This window comes from Lepisosteus oculatus, chromosome 14 (genome assembly GCF_040954835.1).
Source record: "Lepisosteus oculatus isolate fLepOcu1 chromosome 14, fLepOcu1.hap2, whole genome shotgun sequence".
Lineage (NCBI taxonomy): Eukaryota > Metazoa > Chordata > Actinopteri > Semionotiformes > Lepisosteidae > Lepisosteus > Lepisosteus oculatus.
The window spans coordinates 2591413-2609770 of NC_090709.1; the positions used below are offsets into that span (position 1 = coordinate 2591413).

At 42.6% G+C, this 18358-nt stretch overlaps 1 protein-coding gene across 1 annotated transcript; it reads right to left on the minus strand.

The window, feature by feature from the left end:
* Positions 1-227: 227 nt before the first annotated feature.
* Positions 228-17316, minus strand: LOC102693190 (uncharacterized). Its single transcript, XM_069198251.1, has 2 exons — positions 16579-17316; positions 228-3673 (listed from the first exon to the last, which is right to left on the minus strand). Exons 1-2 carry the CDS (start codon positions 16946-16948, stop codon positions 1959-1961), a joined length of 2085 nt encoding a protein of 694 aa, XP_069054352.1. The 5' UTR covers positions 16949-17316; the 3' UTR covers positions 228-1958.
* Between the last annotated feature and the right edge of the window lie 1042 nt (positions 17317-18358).

The following is an 18358-nucleotide window of genomic DNA, read 5'->3' on the forward strand; positions in this document are numbered from 1 at the left end:
GAATTCCATGAGTCAAGGTAGTGTCAGCAGGGTCTTGTCACAGTAGGTGAGTATATATACAGTGCCTTCAGAAAGTATTCACCTCCTGGAATTTTTTTTGCATTTTGTTCCTGTTACGCCTCTACATTTTAAATTGAAATTATTTTTTCTACTTTCACTAACACAATAAATTCTACACATTTATGAACCAAAAATATTTTTTTATTCAAGAACATTAATTTCTCCAGAATGAAAGACTTACATTTCTCATTTACACAAGTATTCACTCCCAGAGTCAATACTTTGCACATAGTCCTTTAGTACCAATTACAGCCGTGAGTCTTCTTGGGTATGTCTGTATGAGCTTTGCAAATTTAGATTGTGGAATTTTTGCAAATTTTTCCGAATTCCAAAATTAAGAGAGCATCAGTGGACAGCAGTTTTCAGGTCATACCATAGATTTTCAGTTGGATTCAAGTCTGGGCTCTGGCTGGGCCATTCCAGAATACTAACCTTCTTTTTTCAAGCCATTCCTAGATAGTTTTTGCTGTGTGCTTTGGGTCATAGTCGTGCTGGAATATGATTTGTTGCCCTAAATGCCGATCTCTGGCTGACTGAAACAGGTTCTCCTCAAGGATTTGCCTGTATTTGGCTCCATCCATATTGCCGTTGATGTCAACAAGCTTTCCAGTTCCTCCTGCTGAAAAGCAACCCCAGAGCAGGGATGGTGTTACCTGGGTTTGGGGCTGTATTTGGTTTGCGCTAAACACGGCGCTTTGCTTTCAGGTCAAAGGGCTCAACTTTAGTCTCATCAGACCACAAACTTTTCTTCCAAAAAGTTTCAGGTTTTGTCACATGGATTCTAGCAAACTCTAGGCATGACTTAATGTTGGTCTTTCTCATAAGTGGCTTCCTTCTAGCCAGTCTCCCAAAGTCACAGCCGAATCTGTGAACTGCTGAAGAGACGGTTGATATCTTCAGTTTATCCCATTTCAGCCAAAGAGCTTTGCAACTCTGTCAGTGTTGTAGCTGGCCTATTGGTCACTTTTCTGACAATTGCCCTTCTTGTTCAGTTGCTCAATTTGGTAGGAGGGCCTGATCTTAGTATTGTCTGGGTTGTGCCACGTTTTTTCCATTTTGTTACAATGGACTTCATGATGCTCCTACAATATCTTATTCTTTTTAATTTACCCTTTATTCCATAAATATTTCTTCTATTTGATATATATCCTCTCTCCACTTTAGATTGTGCAACAAAGACATGGAGCTTTTTTGTTGAATTCAATCAAATGTGTGACTTTTTTTTCCTTTCACTCCAGTATTCATCCAGATCCTATTCTTTATTTTTTACCCTTTATTGCATAATTATTTATTGTATTTGATACTTATCCTCTCTGGGGATAAATAAACTTTAGATTGTGCAAGAAAGACTTTGAGCTTTTTGATAGAATTTAATCAGATGTGTGTTTTTATTTCTTAAGAGTGACAGTTAAGGATCCTAATCTGTTTTATACACATTTCTTGCTTAACATGGTAAGTTAAAAGCTGTTACACAATGTCAAGCCTATCCAATGAGTCTTAGCTGTAAATTAAACAGGACTAAACTTAACATTCCAAGAATAACAAATTAATTCAATTTAGGCCATTTTTTAAAAATTGAATAAAACAAAAATCTGTATACATTTTATTATACACATAAATTAAACTGTGACATGAACTATTTCTGTTTTAGTCAACCGTAAGAGTATAGTTCAAATTTAGTTGACTAGACAAACTCAAAAGTGGGTGACTTCAAAGTGACTATGACTAATAGATATTTTGGGGAAAAAGTAAAGGATTATTCCATACTGAAAAGAGAAAAAAAGAAATGTTTCAGCTGTGGAGCCTTCTTCGGATGTCACATGCTGAAGCATCTACCTACTTGAAATAAAATACATTTTAGTTGACTTGACTAAGACTATTAAATCAAAAACTGGTGACTAAATGGGCATTTTTAAGTAACCTGACTGGATAAAACTCTTCTCACACTGACTGTAGCTGAATGGTCTCTCTCCTGTGTGAATGCGCTGGTGGGTTACTAAGGTCCTTGACTGATAAAAGCTCTTCCCACACTGACTGCAGCTGAATGGTTTCTCTCCTGTGTGAATGCGCTGGTGGATTATTAAGGTACTTGACCGACTAAAACTCTTCTTACATTGACTGCAGCTGAATGGTTTCTCTCCTGCATGAATATGCTGGTGGGTTTTTAAGATACTTGACTGACTAAAACTCTTCCCACACTGACTGCAGCTGAATGGTCTCTCACCTGTGTGAATGCGCTGGTGGGTTATTAAGTTACCTGACTGACTAAAACTCTTCCCACACTGACAGCAGCTGAATGGTCTCTCTCCTGTGTGAATGCGCTCGTGTGTTTGTAATTTGTTTATCTGACTAAAACTCTTCCCACACTGACTACAGCTGAATGGTCTCTCTCCTGCGTGAATATGCTGGTGGGCTCTTAAGGCACTTGAATGACTAAAACTCTTCCCACACTGACTGCAGCTGAATGGTCTCTCTCCTGTGTGAATGCGCTGGTGGGATATTAAGGTACCTGACTGACTAAAACTCTTCCCACACTGACTGCAGCTGAATGGTCTCTCTCCTGTGTGAATGCGCTGGTGGGTTCTTAATTTACTTGACCCACTAAAACTCTTTCCACACTGACTGCAGCTGAAATGTCTCCCTCCTGCATGAATGCGCTGGTAGGGGTTTGAAATGTTAGACTGACACAAACTTTGCTCCTCCCTGTGCCATAATTGCAGTTTGTCCATTCCATCTGAGGAAGGCCTTGAGTGATTCTTCCTCATCCTCTGATCGTGCTGGGACATCTTATTCTGCAAATGCTCCATGGAATAGTTTTGCTCTGTGTGCTGAAACTGAGATTGGGTTTCTCCACTGTGTCCTTTAGTGTGCTGCTCAGCCGTGTGAATCATCTGGGGCTCCTTCTCCAGCTCTCTGAGACTAACACCATCCAGTTCATTCAGTTCCTCTCTGTGCCCAAGAACAAACATAGTCTCCAGTTCATTAAAACTTTCAACAATTTTCTCAGTAACCAGATTATTAAACCTGTGTGTAAAGCCATCAGATACTAAGGTATCATATGATTGTTTTAGACTCTGCAATGGCAGTCTCTCCACTTGAACAGAACAAGGCCTAATTATTATCAAGCCCTGTAGGACCTGCTGTTGCTCCTCCCTGTCCTGACTCTTCTCTGTGTGCTGTAACTCAGTACTGTTCTCTTCACCAGGTACTTCAGTCTGCTGCTCTGCAGGGTCAATCAACTGGGGCTCCATGTCCTGCTCTGTAAGATTAAAGTCATCCAGTTCTTCTTTGTACTCTTGCACAGAGTCACAGTCCAGTTCATTACAACCTTGAGTAATACTGTTCGTGTCCACATTATTAATCTTCTCTTTAAAAGCATCACATACTAAGAGCCCAGGTGTCTCACTCTCAGGTTCTGTCTTCAACATGGGCATAGAATCCAGATCCTCGACACTCCATCTGTTCTCTGTGTGCTGTTCACTGAGTTTCTCTTTCCCTTCTACAGCAGTGAGCACTGTCTCCTGCATCAGACTGGAGCCCCACTCCTCCTCACTGTGCTGCTGTTCAAGAGGATCCCTTTCCCCAGCATCAGGGAGAGCACTGGCCTCTGAGCCTGTAAACACGGGACAAGAAAACAAGACCTTTATAATAATAAACTTTATTTTATATAGCACCTTTAAAGGTGGCTTCTCAAAGCACTCTACAGAAGGCCAACAACAAAAAATACATAACATAAGCACGATGAGAACACACAGTTAGAGGAGACAGTAGATGGTGGTACTAAGTACAGTAGGAGCAGAGGGGTAAGGAACAGTTCAATAAAGGGTCTTCTAAAGAAGAAGGTTTTGAGTCTGGATTTGAAGGAGTTCAGAGATATCCTTGGGGAGAGAGTTCCAGAGCATTGGATGCATAACAGGAGAAGGCCATGTCACCCATTGAGTGTAGATGGACTGGGGGACAGATTGGAGAACACAATTAGAAGAGCGAAGGTTGTGAGGTGGGGAGTAGGGCGATAACTCAGAGAGGTACCAAGCCATGGAGAGCCTTAAAGGTGAGCTGGAAGATTGTTAAGTTGACACAAAACAGGAAGCCAGTGCAAGGACTCCAGGATAGGAGTAATGTGATCACTTGCACTAGACCTGGACAGGATTCTGCCTGCTGAAATTTGGACATACTGGTGTTTTTTCAATGTGGGATTTAGAAACTCTTTAGAAAGCTCTTTTTTCTCTATTTGAATTGTGGTGATTCAAACAACCTGGGATAACAAGTGGTCTCAAAGTCACCGAGCTCACAGAGCTTCAACAACAGATGACAATTCCCTTAGTCCTTCCTTAGTCTTCCTGAAATTGTCAGATTATGAGTGAATAAAAGCATTTTATTAAAAACACGTCTGCGTTTGTTTGGGAGCTATATTATTTATTTTTCATATGTAAGATATAATGATGTGTTCCCACTTACACATCGCACGACTTTAAAAGCTAGAAAAACAGGTTTCGATTCACATTATCTGGCAAGCCTTGTTTTGTCAAAGGACAGCACAAAAAAACAGACAATACACGGGGAGAGGGCAAGCGAGAGATAGAGTTTTTTGCCCTCTGTCAAAAAACCCTAAATCACCAGAGACTCTGGGGGGATCATTGTGTGGTACAGAGTGGAGCTTAGTCACTCCAAACAAGTAGTAAAGAGAGAAGAGTCAACAATTGATTTAAGGACGATCTATCAAAGTGCAATGAAATACAATATTGTTGTTGTTGTTATTGTTGTTTTTATCCTGTAAAGCGTTAGTAAACCTATTACTTGATTCTTATGGATGCCCGGTTCCGCCGGGGATAAATTTTTTTTTTTTAATCCCGTATCTAAGGAAATAGCAGTATAACCTTGTTCATGCACAAACAGTGGCATGTTACATTATTAATTTGGGTGTCTCCTCTTGCCAGAAAGCTCTAAATTGCATTTTGAGTGCGGTTTTTGACTTTTTTTAAATTGCAAACCATAAATAAAGCTGATACTGTTTAGACTTTTAATTATTTTAAACTGTATTACAGCAGCACAATGCACAATGCAACGTTAATTGCAAAAATGCACTTGGAATCTGTCCAAGCCCTACTTTGTCAGGCATTTTCTTTTACTGTAACTAACATAAAACTCCCTTGCTTTTAACAGAGCGTTTCATAATTTCTAACTACAAAAATTATTTTAACTGCGACACTTATCATTCAACCAGAGCTCGAAATATCAGAAGGATCCTCAAGAGCACAGCACAGCAAATACTGTATTAAAAGTATACTAGTGACAAACTAGTATACTTTAGATCTTTTTTTCTGAACCAGGGAAAATCTGATCATGTTTCTCTATAAGAATAATAAAAAACATTATTTTACATATCATCTTTATGTGATATCACCTTAAGGACAGCACATACAAGGGTTAATTGCACAATGGACCGCGCAAAGAAATTTAAAATAGTCTTCTTTAGGTGTGAGGGCAGGAGTGGATCGCAGCAGGAATAATCAGCAAATTAGGAAAACAAAGAACAGGACAGGTGAGACGTGTATCCAGAGAGCGAGTGATCAGAAAAAGGAACAGCTGTTTCGCCCAGGTTTTACGCTCTCTCTGCTGAATGAATAAAAGCATTTTATTAAAAACGCGTTTGTCTGGGTATTTACTTTGTAATCTGTGGTTTACATCTACTGTATTGCTTTGAGATGCCACTTTTAAAGGTGATATGTAAAATAAAAGTTTTTTATAATTGTTATAGAGAAACATGATCGGATTTTCCCTGGTTCAGAAAAAAAGATCTAAAGTGCTTACACCTAACTTTCTTAATTAGATGTATTTAAAACAGTGACCTACTGAAGGTGTAACAACATTCAGAAATACAATCGAGAATAGTTTTGTCATGTTTGTATAGATGAAACGTTCCTAAAACGTATAACGTAACAAAATTAAAGACGATTAAAATCTGTAATCTTTCCACTTGTATGTCATTGGAAAATACAAGAAGTTTCTGCTTTGTGTAAGGATGGTATCAAAAAGTAATCTAAGTGGTGAGAAAGCTGTGCTCAATGATAATTAAGGGACTTAAAAGTAAAAGGAGATGCTTCATATTGCTTGACAAATTTTAAAAACTAAGTTATAAATGCAGACGCTCTCTCGGTGCCGCGCCGGGTCTAAATATCTAAATATACATTCGCCACGGGGAGAGGCCGAAGAGCACCCGGCTGGGGTGCGCGGGGAAAGGCAGGACAGGAGTGAAAGTGGTCAGGGCAGGGTTTAGGAAGGCCGCCGACCAGTGCGGCTGTCCCACAGTGAAGCGGACGTACAGTCTGGGGAGGTATCCGTTTTCCTTGTAAATAGTTCCCTGCTTCTGCACCCCTGGGTCTTACTCTCTCTCTCTTCTCTCTCTCTCGGGCGCGCGGGTGGTTTGTTGGCTCACGCTGTTGGCGGGTGGGGGCGCGGGAGAGCCGGGCTAGCAGGTGTCGACGGAGAAGAAAAATAAAGGCTTTAACTTGCTTTAACTCCGCAAGTCTGAGTTCTTGTGTCCGTCCTATCCAAACCCGAAAGTATTACAATATGTATCTGTATAGCAGGTGGTGTACAGCTTTTTAGTATAGATTACACTTTTCTAAAACGTATGAAAAAAATAAAAACGATTGCAATCTAATCCTTCCACTTTCGATCCCAAAATCCCAAGAAAAATAAATCTAAATGGGGAGAAAGCTATGCTGAAAGTTTATTAAGATACTTAGAAGACAAAGATACTGTATCAATTTATGTTGCATTTGTCTGATTATGATTCAAAAAACACATATAATTAAACACGCATTTGCGATTTAAATCAAAACCCGATTTTGTAAATTGTAACGCATACTGTACAGCCTCCATCTCTCTATAAAAATTTAAAAGATTGTGTGCGCAGCCTAAGAGGGGGGTCCACTGTCAGTGACAGCTGACAATCCTCCATACACCCATGTGAAAAATTAATAATGCCAATGTAAACGTTGTATTTACATTTTTTTTTATTATAGAAATGTTAGGTTCTCTAAAGCTTTGTGATAGTTGACCCAGGGAGCAAAAGATCAGCTGCACTGGTAAGATGCGACACCGAAGATATGATTAATAACCTTTTAAATCTGAAGGGAGATCTAAAGGGATCCCCCCCACACACACACACAATAGAAGCAGGAAGCAGAAGCAGGGACCGTTGTCAGAAGGGAAGAAGGTGACTATTCATTGTTATCAAAAATGACTTAAATTCGATCATGTTGTGATATATAGAAATATAAAAGTCAATTAATTGTCCATAATATTGCTATTGTATTTTTTCGAAGAAATGTTTGTTAAAAGAAAAGTCACAGCACCAGCTGGATTTGAACACACAACCTGTAGGTTAGTAATCAGGCACGTAGACCAGTAGGCTACTAGGGAAGTCGCATGAAGAGAGAGGTGAAACACCCCTACACAGCCCTGTCGCAGTACACGGATATAATGATATCGTTATTAATTTCTTTAGATACGCGATTCCATATTATATTAGCAGAAAAGCTTAAAACTACCACTTTTTTACATGCTATTTCACATGTTAGTTAAAGACTTCGATGCTTAAAATGTTTAGGAAGAAATGGAATTCCGGTGTTTTTTTTTTCTTTAAGGTACCGATTCCTGGAATCTGACTGGCTGACACCCTTCTGAAGTGGTTCCATAATATCTGGTATATGGAAAAGAAAGCGTTGATAAAAAAGCCTGGCTTCTCATGTATCTGATACAAATATCTTTTAATACAGTCTTTGCTGTGCTCTTGAGGATCCTTGTGATATTTTGAGCTCTGGTTGAATGATAAGTGTCGCAGTTTAAATAATTTTCGTAGTTAGAAATTATGAAACGCTCTGTTAAAAGCAAGGGAGTTTTTATGTCCATTGCAGTAAAAGAAAATGCCTGACAAAGTAGGGCTTGGACAGATTCCAAGTGCTTGTACAAATGTGCTAAAGAAATTATACTTTGAGTTTACAGCTTGTCCAAAGTCATTCATTATTAATACTATGAGTAATATCTTGGGTAAAGGCTTTGATGCATAAATATTTCTGATGAAGGTAGGTTGTGTACTTTTTTCCAACTGAGCAATCTTGCTTTCATAAAATATACCAACTTTGTAATGACTGATGATTAACATACTGTAATACACAGCTTAAATTTAAAAGCTTAAATGCTGTACATGAGAGGTTAAGCTTTATTGGCTCCTCCTGGCGGTTTTACAAGGTGATGCCGGATACTTTCCGGCATGACGTCAAATGACGCGATATCCCTCGTGATACTGCGTGATACTGCGTTTTGATGCAACATGCCCAACGGGGTATACCGCGAAATATCCCACCCATTTTGAATGGCTTCATCTGTAGTACATTACACAGCACTAAAATGGGTTAATACAGACATGCTGACTGGATACTACAGTACATTAACACTGCACTGAGAGAGGGGTTAACACAGACACGCTGACTGACTGGACACTACAGTACAGCAACAGTGCACTGAGAGAGGGGTTAACACAGACTGACTGGACACTACAGGATATTGAATCTGCAATCAGAGAAAGGGGTTTATACAGACACTGACTGACTGGAAGCTATAGTACATTACACTGCTCTAAAAAGGGTTAATACATGCTGACTGTACACTACAATAGATTAACACAGCACTGAGACAGGGGTTAATTCTGAAATGCTGACTGACTGGACACTACAGTACAGCAACACTCCACTGAGAGAGGGGTTAATACAGGCACACTAATTGACTGGAAGCTATAGTACATTACAGTGCACTAAAAGAGGTTAATACAGACATGCTGACTGGACACTACAATATATTAACACTGCACTGAGAGAGGGGTTAACACAGACTGACTGGACACTACAGGACATTAATACTGCACTGAGAGAGGAGTTAATACAGACACTGATTGACTGGAAGCTATAGTACATTACACTGCTCTAAAAAGGTTTAATACAGACATGCTGACTGTACACTACAATAGATTAACACAGCACTGAGACAGGGATTAATACAGACACTGACTTGAATCTACAGTACAATAACACTGCACTGAAAGGGGTTAATACAGACATGCTGACTGGACACTACAGTACATTAACACTGCTTTGAGAGAGGGGTTAACACAGACACACTGACTTGAATCTACAGTACAATAACACCGCAAGGAGATAGGGGTTAATACAGACTGACTGGAGACTACAGTACATCAACACCGCACTCAGAGAGAGGGGTGAATACAGACACGTTATTTGGACACTAAAGTACATCAACATTGCACTGAGAGAGAGCAGGTTAATACAGACACACTAACTGACTGGAAGCTATAGTACATTACACTGCACTAAAAGGGGTTAAAACAGACATGCTGACTGGACACTACAATACATTACCACTGCACTGAGAGAGGGGTTAATTCAGAAATGCTGACTGACTGGACACTACAGTACAGCAACACTGCACTGAGAGAGGAGTTAATACAGACACACTAACTGACTATAAGCTACAGCACATTACCAATGCACTGAAATGGGTTAACACAGACACACTGACTGGACACTACAGTACACTAACACTGCACTGAGATAGGGGTTTACACAAACACACTGACTGACTGGAGACTACAGTACATCAACACTGCACTGAGAGAGAGGGGGGTTAATAAGACACACTGACTGGACACTAAAGTACATTAACAATGCACTGAGAGAGAGGGGTAAATACAGACAAAGGACACTACAGTACATCAACACTGCACTGAGAGAGAGGGGTGAATACAGACACTGACTTGACACTACAGCACATTAACACTGCACTGAGATAGAGGTTAATACAGACATACTGACTTGACACTAAAGTACATTAACACTGCACTGAGAGAGAGTGTTCAATCAAACAAAAACAAAGTATTAATCTTGAGTTTTTAAGCCCCATCTTAAGAATTAAGAAAATAAAATCATAATTGGAATAATAATCTTTCATTATTTACAATCCTGCACAGGACATTTCCAAAAAAACAATGCTTTTCAAACATTCCGAGGTCATTATGAGATTTATAAAACAAAAATTCTAACAATATCTTGCTCTTCACCAACCCTTCAAACATCCTCACCAAGTCTACAGACCCGGAACCAGAAATCTTGTAGATGGTGAGTTTGGCCTGGCCCAGCAGAAAATTGGCGAGGAGGGTCTGAGTTTTCCGTTTTTTTGTACAACCCACCCCAAACACGAAAATAACGTTGTTGAAGACCAGGCCAAGGTTGGTGAAGAGCCGGATCAGTACGGCAAACATGGTCGACAGGCGGGGGCAGGCGCTTTAGCAGTGGAACACTATCTCCCTCTGAGCGCAGAAGGGACAGGCGTCAGACACCGCCGGGTCCAGAACCGACACAAATGAGTTGACCCCCAGGATGGTGTGCAGGACCCTCCATTGCAGATCATCAGCCCTCTTGTTGAGGGGAAATCCGTAGAGGCTACCCCAGGCAGGCCGGACATCATCCGGCACTCCCAGACGAGCCCTCCAGTGTCAGGTAGTGCTGACAGCTGGGCCTGGTGTCTAGATGTTACGACTAGTCTGTACAGACATTTCCCCCCAACACCAGCTAGTGACCTCTCCTCTGAAGCAAGGGGCTCAAGGAGAGATCCCGTCGGTCCGGGACTGAGCGCAGGAGACACTAAAAGACCAGGGAAAGGAGGCTGTGTGGTTGGAAGGCGATGGTCCTCGAACAGACCCTGGACCAGCAGCATCTCCTCGAGAGGCAGAGCAGAGCGAAGCTGACTAAGAAACCTGTCTACACACCGCCGCGAGTGTAGTCCCAGCGCATCACACGCCCACTCCACGCTGCAGCAGCAGCCCTGATTCACGTCCACCAGGTGGTGGAGCTGTGTGATGTTGGCGTGGACCAGTCTGCTGGTAAAGTCCAAGGAGCGGCCCGGTTCTATGTCCATTCTTGGATTGTGTGGACAGGCCCACTGGACAGATGGAGCACTGCTTGACGATGCTGTAATGATGTTAACGGCAGTAGAATCGGTCTAGCCTGGCCAGAGAGAGGGTATTCCCCCTGACCTGGGCCCAGTTGTACTGCATCGTGTCCCCATGAAATCTCCTCCAAATGTCAGTGAGGTCAGACTTGACGAGGATCCTGCGCAGCTCCCTGGCCGACGGGCCATGTGGCTCTGCGTGATTCCTGTCCAGTGTGCTGCTCTCTGTGCAGTTAAAATCACCCCCCAGGAAGACCAGCTCTTCAGGCTGGCAGGTCGCCAGTGCATTCTCAAGCTCTCTGAAGAAGGTGACCCTCTCCCCGCAGTCAGTGGGTGCGTAAATGTTAACAAAAACAAAGGTTTTCTTCCCAAGAACTACTCGCACGAGTAGCAGGTGCCATCTTTCTTGATCACTGAAGTCATTCGCACCCGAGCCCCTTTTCAGATGGAACGTCGCGGAGAGGACAAAGAGCTTGATGTCGGGAAAAAAATCCTCAACCACAGTTCCCCTCTTACCTTTTGTCTTCTCTAAGAACTCCCTGATGCTCTGGAAATTGTAGCCTCCTCTACAAGTCTGCCAGGCCAAGGAGCCAGAGGCAAGAGAGGAATCAATGAAGCCGCCCTCGTCGTCGCTCCCGGACTCCAAGGAGCTCTGGGCGGCAGCGGCGAGGACACTCCAGCACATCCTCACTCTCCTGGTGTCGGAATCACTCGCGGCCCCCAGGCAGGCAACGGAGCTGCCCTCCACCGAGCCTTCTGTGCTGCGCTTTTTCTCCACTGCACTCAGCACAGATTGTTTCGTGTGCTTTCTCCGCGGCATCTTAAAACCATCGCCTATTTTTCCAGATGATAATTCATTTCCTCCCCACACCGTGTCAACAATTTTCGCTGGCACATGAGACGAGTTCTCCTCCATCGATGTCACTGCCTGCTCTCTCTCTCCCTGACTCTCCTGAGCAGTGGGGCTCCACAGCTCCCCTGCTCTGCCAGCGCTCGTATCTTGCTGTCCTGTGTGGGGGACTCCCTGCTCTTCTGAGGGCTGCGGTGGTCCACTCACTGCTATCTGTTCTCCTGCTTGGGACACCACCAGCTCGGGCTCACCTGCTCCCTCCAGCGATCTCCTCTCCTGCACCCCGGCCGCGGGCTCTGACTTCCCGCTGCCTCCCTGTGCTGCTCTGCTCCCCGCTGCCTGACGCTGTCTGCTGGACTCCTGTGCGCCCTGAGGCTGATGCTCTCGGCCCATCTCATCCTCCACCTTGGGGCACTTCTTCACCACATGCCTCTTGCTCCTGAAGCACTTCATCAATTCCAAAGTCACGAATACAACATAATCACAGCTGTCAATGCAAAATTTAAGGGCCACATTGATCTCTTCTGTGGGTTTTTTTAAGATTACGTAGACTTGTCTCCGGAAAGAGACGACGTGCTTCAGCTGCGGTGCCTCGTAGCCCAGAGGGACCCTCCTGATCGGAGAACCCACCTGTCCATACCAGGACAGCTCTCTCTCCAGCAGCTTGTTCCTCATGAACGGAGGCACGTTGGAGAGGGTGATCTTTCAAGCTGGGGCCGCGAGAGGCAGCACCGGGGTGGAGGTGCCGTCCAGGAGAACACCCTTCTCCACCAGGGCGTTTCCCAGATCGGTAGATTGCAGGAAAATGACTATACCTCTACTCATGCGGGAAGCGGACCTGATGTTCCTGCAGCCCACGACCTCCCCGACTGCAAGAACGCACCTCTCCAGTGGACAGAACTCCGCAGGGAAAAAATTCACACCATGGCATCAAGTTAATTTCTCAAATGAGAGGTCTGGAGGATCAGAGCCTCCAGAACTGGCCATGAACTGAAAATAAACCCCACTTTTACCACAAAATAGACAGAAAAACACAAAACCAGTGAAGAAACACCGCCACACGATTCAAACACACCGAAGCTCCGCCCACTCACTCACCCAAACACACAGAGAGAGTGAGAGGGGTGAATACAGACTGACAGGACACTACAGGACATTAACACTGCACTGAGAGAGGGGTTAATACAGACACGCTGACTGACTGGACACTACAGTACAGCAACACTGCACTGAGAGAGGGGTTAACACAGACTGACTGGACAATACAGGACATTAAAACTGCAATCAGAGAAAGAGGTTAATAAAGACACAATACCTGCACACTACAGGACACTAACACTGCACTGAGTCAGAGGTTAATACAAACACTTTCTGGACACTACAGTACATTAACACTGTACCGAAAGAGAGGTTAATACAGACATGCTAACTGGATATTACAGTACTTTAAAACTGCACAGAGAGAGGCAGGTTGATATATACACACTGACTAGAAACTACAGTACATTAACACTGCACTGAGAGAGGGGTTAATACAGACTGACTGGACACTACAGTACATTAAAACTGCACTGAGACAGAGGGCTTTATACAGACACAGACAAATAGTGTATTAACACTACACCGACAGAGAGGGGTTAATACAGACACTAAGTGCACACTACAGGACATTAACACTGACTCAGTGCAGAGGTTAATACAGACACTTTCTGGACACTACAGTACATTAACACTGCATTGAGAAAGAGAGGGATTAATACAGACATGCTGACTGCACATTACAGTACTTTAAAACTGCACAGAGAGAGGTGGGTTAATACATACACACTGACTGGAAACTACAGTACATTAACACTGCACTGAGACAGGGATTAATACAGACTGAATGGACACTACAGGACATTAACACTACAATCAGAGAAAGGGGTTAATACAGACACACTGACTGACTGGACACTACAGTACATCAACACTGCACTGAGAGAGAGGGGTTAATACAGACTGACTATAAACTACAGGACAATAACTACAATCAGAGAAAGGGGTTAATACAGACACACTGACTGACTGGAAGCTATTGTACATTACACTGCACTAAACAGGGTTAATACAGACATGCTGACTGGACACTACAGTAGATTAACACTGCACTGAGAGAAGGGTTGATTCAGACACACTTAGTGCACACTACAGTACATTAACACTGCAATCAGAGAAAGGGTCTAATACAGACACACTGACTGACTGGAAGCTGCAGTACATTACACTGCTCTAAAAGGTGTTAACACAGACATGCTGACAGATCACTCAGTACAGTACATTAACACTGCATTGAGAGAGGGGTTAATACAGACATGCTGACTGGACACTACATTAAAACTGCAATCAGAGAAAGGGGTTTACAAAGACACACTGGACACTACAGTAAATTAACACTGCACTGAGACAGGGGTTAATACAGACTGAATGGATACTACAGGACATTAACACTGCAGTGAGAGAGAGAGGTCAATACAGACACACTGACCTGACACTAAAGTACATTAACGCTGCACTGAGAGAGAGGGGTTAATACAGACATTGGAAACTATAGGACATAAAGACTGCAGTGAGAGAGAGGGGTGAATACAGACACGCTGACTGGAAACTACAGTACATTAACACTGCACTGAGAGAGGGGCTAATAGAAACTGACTGGACACTACAGGACATTAAAACTGCAATCAGAGAAAGGGGTTGATTCAGACACACTGACTGGACACTACAGTACGTTAACCCTACACTGAGACAGAGGGCTTTACACAGACACGGACAAACTTGAAATGGCAGTACGTTAACACTGCTCAGAGAGAGGGGGTAAATACAGACAGACTGACTGGACACTACAGGACATTAACACTGCACTGACAGAGAGGTTAATACAGACACTTTCTGGACACTAAAGTACATTAACAATACACTGAGAGAGGGGATAATACCGACATACTGACTGACTGACTGGAAACTACAGTACATTACCACTGCACCGAAAGGGGTTAATACAGACACGCTGACTTGACACTAAAGTACATTAACGCTGCACTGAGAGAGAGAGGGGTTAATACAGACACACTTACTGTACACTACCGTACATTAACACTATACCGAAAGAGAAGGTAATACAGACATGGTGACTGGACACTACAGTACATCAACAGTGCACTGAGAGAGAGGGGGTTAATACAGACATGCTGACTGGACACTACAGCACATTAACACCGCACTGAGAGATGGGTTAATACAGACTGACAGGACACTACAGGACATTAACACTGCAGTGAGGGAGAGAGATGAATACAGACTCATTGACTGGACACTACAGTACATTAACACTACACTGTGACAGTGGGCTTTATACAGACACGGACAAACTTGAAATGGCAGTACATTAACACTGCTCAGAGAGAGGGGGGTAAATACAGACAGAGTGACTAGACACTACAGTACATTAAGACTGCACTGAGAGAGAGGGGTTTTACAGACACACTGACTGCACACTGCAGTACATTAACACTACACTGAGACAGAGAGGGGTTAATACAGACACACTGACTGGACACTACAGTACATTAACACCACACTGAGAGAGGGGTTAATACAGACTGAAAGGACAGTACATGACATTAACACTGCAATCAGAGAAAGAGGTTAATACAGACACACTGACTGACTGGACACTGCAGTGCATTAACACTGTAATGAGAGAGAGGGGTTAATAAAGACACTGAGTGGACACTACAGGACATTACTGCAGTGAGAGAGGGATTAATACAGACACGGACAAACTGGACATTACAGCATATTAACACTGCACTGAGAGAGGGGTTAAAACAGACATGCTGACTGGACACTACAAGACATTAACACCCCTCTCTCAGTGCATTTAACGCAGACACACTAACTGGACACGAGAGTACATTACCACTGCACTGAGAGAGAGGGGTCAATACAGAGTTAATACAGACACAGACCCTTGAGGATTGTAATACTTAAACCAATTAAAATAATGTTTATATACACAATCATTAGTATACATATACAAATCTAGACCAATACAACGTAAATACAATATTTATAAATGTTGTTTCTTAATGACTTTGGATTACAGATTGATTCAGTGAAACAACTGTTGAATCTGAACGAGGTGTCTTCAGCACCGTAACCGAACGAAACAGTTCAATTTCCAGTAAAGAATCCCGTTGTTACATCATACAGATCTTTCCCACTTCACTGTAAGTGCATCTCTCTACTATACTCCCTCCTGTTTCAGAAAGATTTTTATTTGATGACAGTTTCATAGTCTGTTAGAACGCGTACTGTTAATGAGAATGTGTACTACTGTGAGATGGGTAGGTGGGTAGCTGCGTCAGCATGCGTAGGCTGCAAAGGAACAAGTAATAGGTTTATTCCATGCTGAAAAAAAAGAAGAGAACACAACGTTTCGGCCGTGGAGCCTTCTTCAGGTGTGAGAGAGACAGGGCAGTACTGTGAGATGTTTTCTTTGAAATAAAGTTTGTTATTTAAGGTCTCACCGGTGAGGAAGTTAAAGACACTGGTTGTAAACACAAACGCTCTGACGTCATATAAGTCACCACACTGACCTGACAACCGTTTCATGTCAATTTCTTCTTTTATTTCTGCAGTGACTTCACAGTGAAGCGTCTGGGTACCCTGATCTCCTCCTGCTCCCGACTCATTCTCCCACAGCTGCAATCTCCACTTCAGGCTCTCGTTTTCCTTCTTCAGCTGCGCCATTTCGCTCCCGACACTGTCCTCCACACACTGTGCGATTTTAAACACGGCCCGTCTCACCAGGATCTGGGAGACGCTGCGGAGTTTGTCTTCAAACTCGTCCTCAGAGTCAGACATCCTGTTCCGGAAAACTTCTGCCACTTCATACACGATCGATTTGAGCAAAACCTGCATGAAAGAGTCAAGCTGGGTTTGCAGATTTAACAAGTACTCCGCCATCTTCAGAGTCGGTCAGAAACAAAGGCTGATTTGCGGTTTAAACAGAATAACTTATTTATTTTTATTCTAAACAGATCCTGTTGTCAGGAACATGTGATCGGTTCAAGCATAAACACAGCCGACAAGATGCTACGTTTTCAGAAACTGAAGTTATTAAAAAAAACAAGAACTTTCTTTTTTATCTAAAGAAAATGATTCACGTGGGTGAAACAATATGCTATGTCGCGCCGTGTGATGATGTCATTCCTTTGCGCGGCCGCGACTTCAAAATAATTGAGAACCGGAGCTGAGAAAGAGGATTTTCTGCAGCCGGATATAAACACGGCACCTCATAGCGCCACCTAGTCAAGAGGAGTGAATCACTTGCGACTTGCTCCGTTCGTAAGTGTGAATTTTGTGAAACGGAACAGATTTATTGTTTTGCACTTCCACAACGAAAACGTCTCCCTATGCAGGTTTTTAGTTAACGAAAAAAAAATGCTGTCATTTTCTTCCCAGCTGGCAGTATTTATTCTGCACCGATAAGCAAGATTTGTATTTCATATTTCGCAAATGCATTTCTCGAAAAACACGTTGTTCCAAGAAAGGAAAGACATACTACCATTTAACAAAATCAAGCCATATGTGATTGTCCTTAATGATAACTTCTGTATGACAAGACAGGAAGAAACGCATCTCAGGATTTGGGACACAGGATCTCCTGTTTATTGAGAGACGTTTTAACCATCTGGTAGTTTTCATGTCTAAGGAGCTCAAAGTGCTCTCCGTGTACAACAGTGTGTCCTCTACACCCGCCACTGAAGCACAGCACAGGCTCAGCATCTTGATATCTCCCAAACAGAGACGGGCAGAGAGCTTTTGGTTGTCAGTAGCTCAAAAAGGGAGAAAAGACACTTTCCGGAGCAGGATTTGATACATTTGAGTATCCTGGACACAAATCAGTGCCTGCTTGTATTTCTGTGTTTTTTACAGGAAGTTTAAATGTGACTTCAGAGACATTATAATATTCACAACCTTGCCACAAAATGGTTGTCCATAATTGCTGATTATGTTTGATTAACAGACAAAATATTACACCCCCCTCTACTGAGCAGATACTTTATTTTCCTGATGTAACACTAAATGTAACGCAAAATAAATAAAATAATTAGCATCTAATTACATGCAATACCAAATGCAATCTCTTTCCATCTTAGAAGCAAGAGTACACATGATAGCACAATGTTTTTTTTCCCCCAAAAAAATTGTCTATTGTGGGACAAATATTCAGGAAGCTGCTAGAAATTATAATCTGGTACCACGTTTTTATGTATATCACCATTCTCTCATTAGACTTTCAGCAAGGAAACGTAAAATTTGTATGATCCAGAACCTTGAAGTACAACGTAAAATAGTATTATATATACTATG

Bases quoted from the DNA above. Each gene is read 5' to 3' on its own strand.
- LOC102693190 (XM_069198251.1), bottom strand. From the start codon at position 16,948: ATGGCGGAGTACTTGTTAAATCTGCAAACCCAGCTTGACTCTTTCATG. The intron at 3,674-16,578 runs GTCAGTGTGGTG...CCGTGTTTACAG, and splicing joins TGACATGAAACGGTTGTCAG to GCTCAGAGGCCAGTGCTCTC.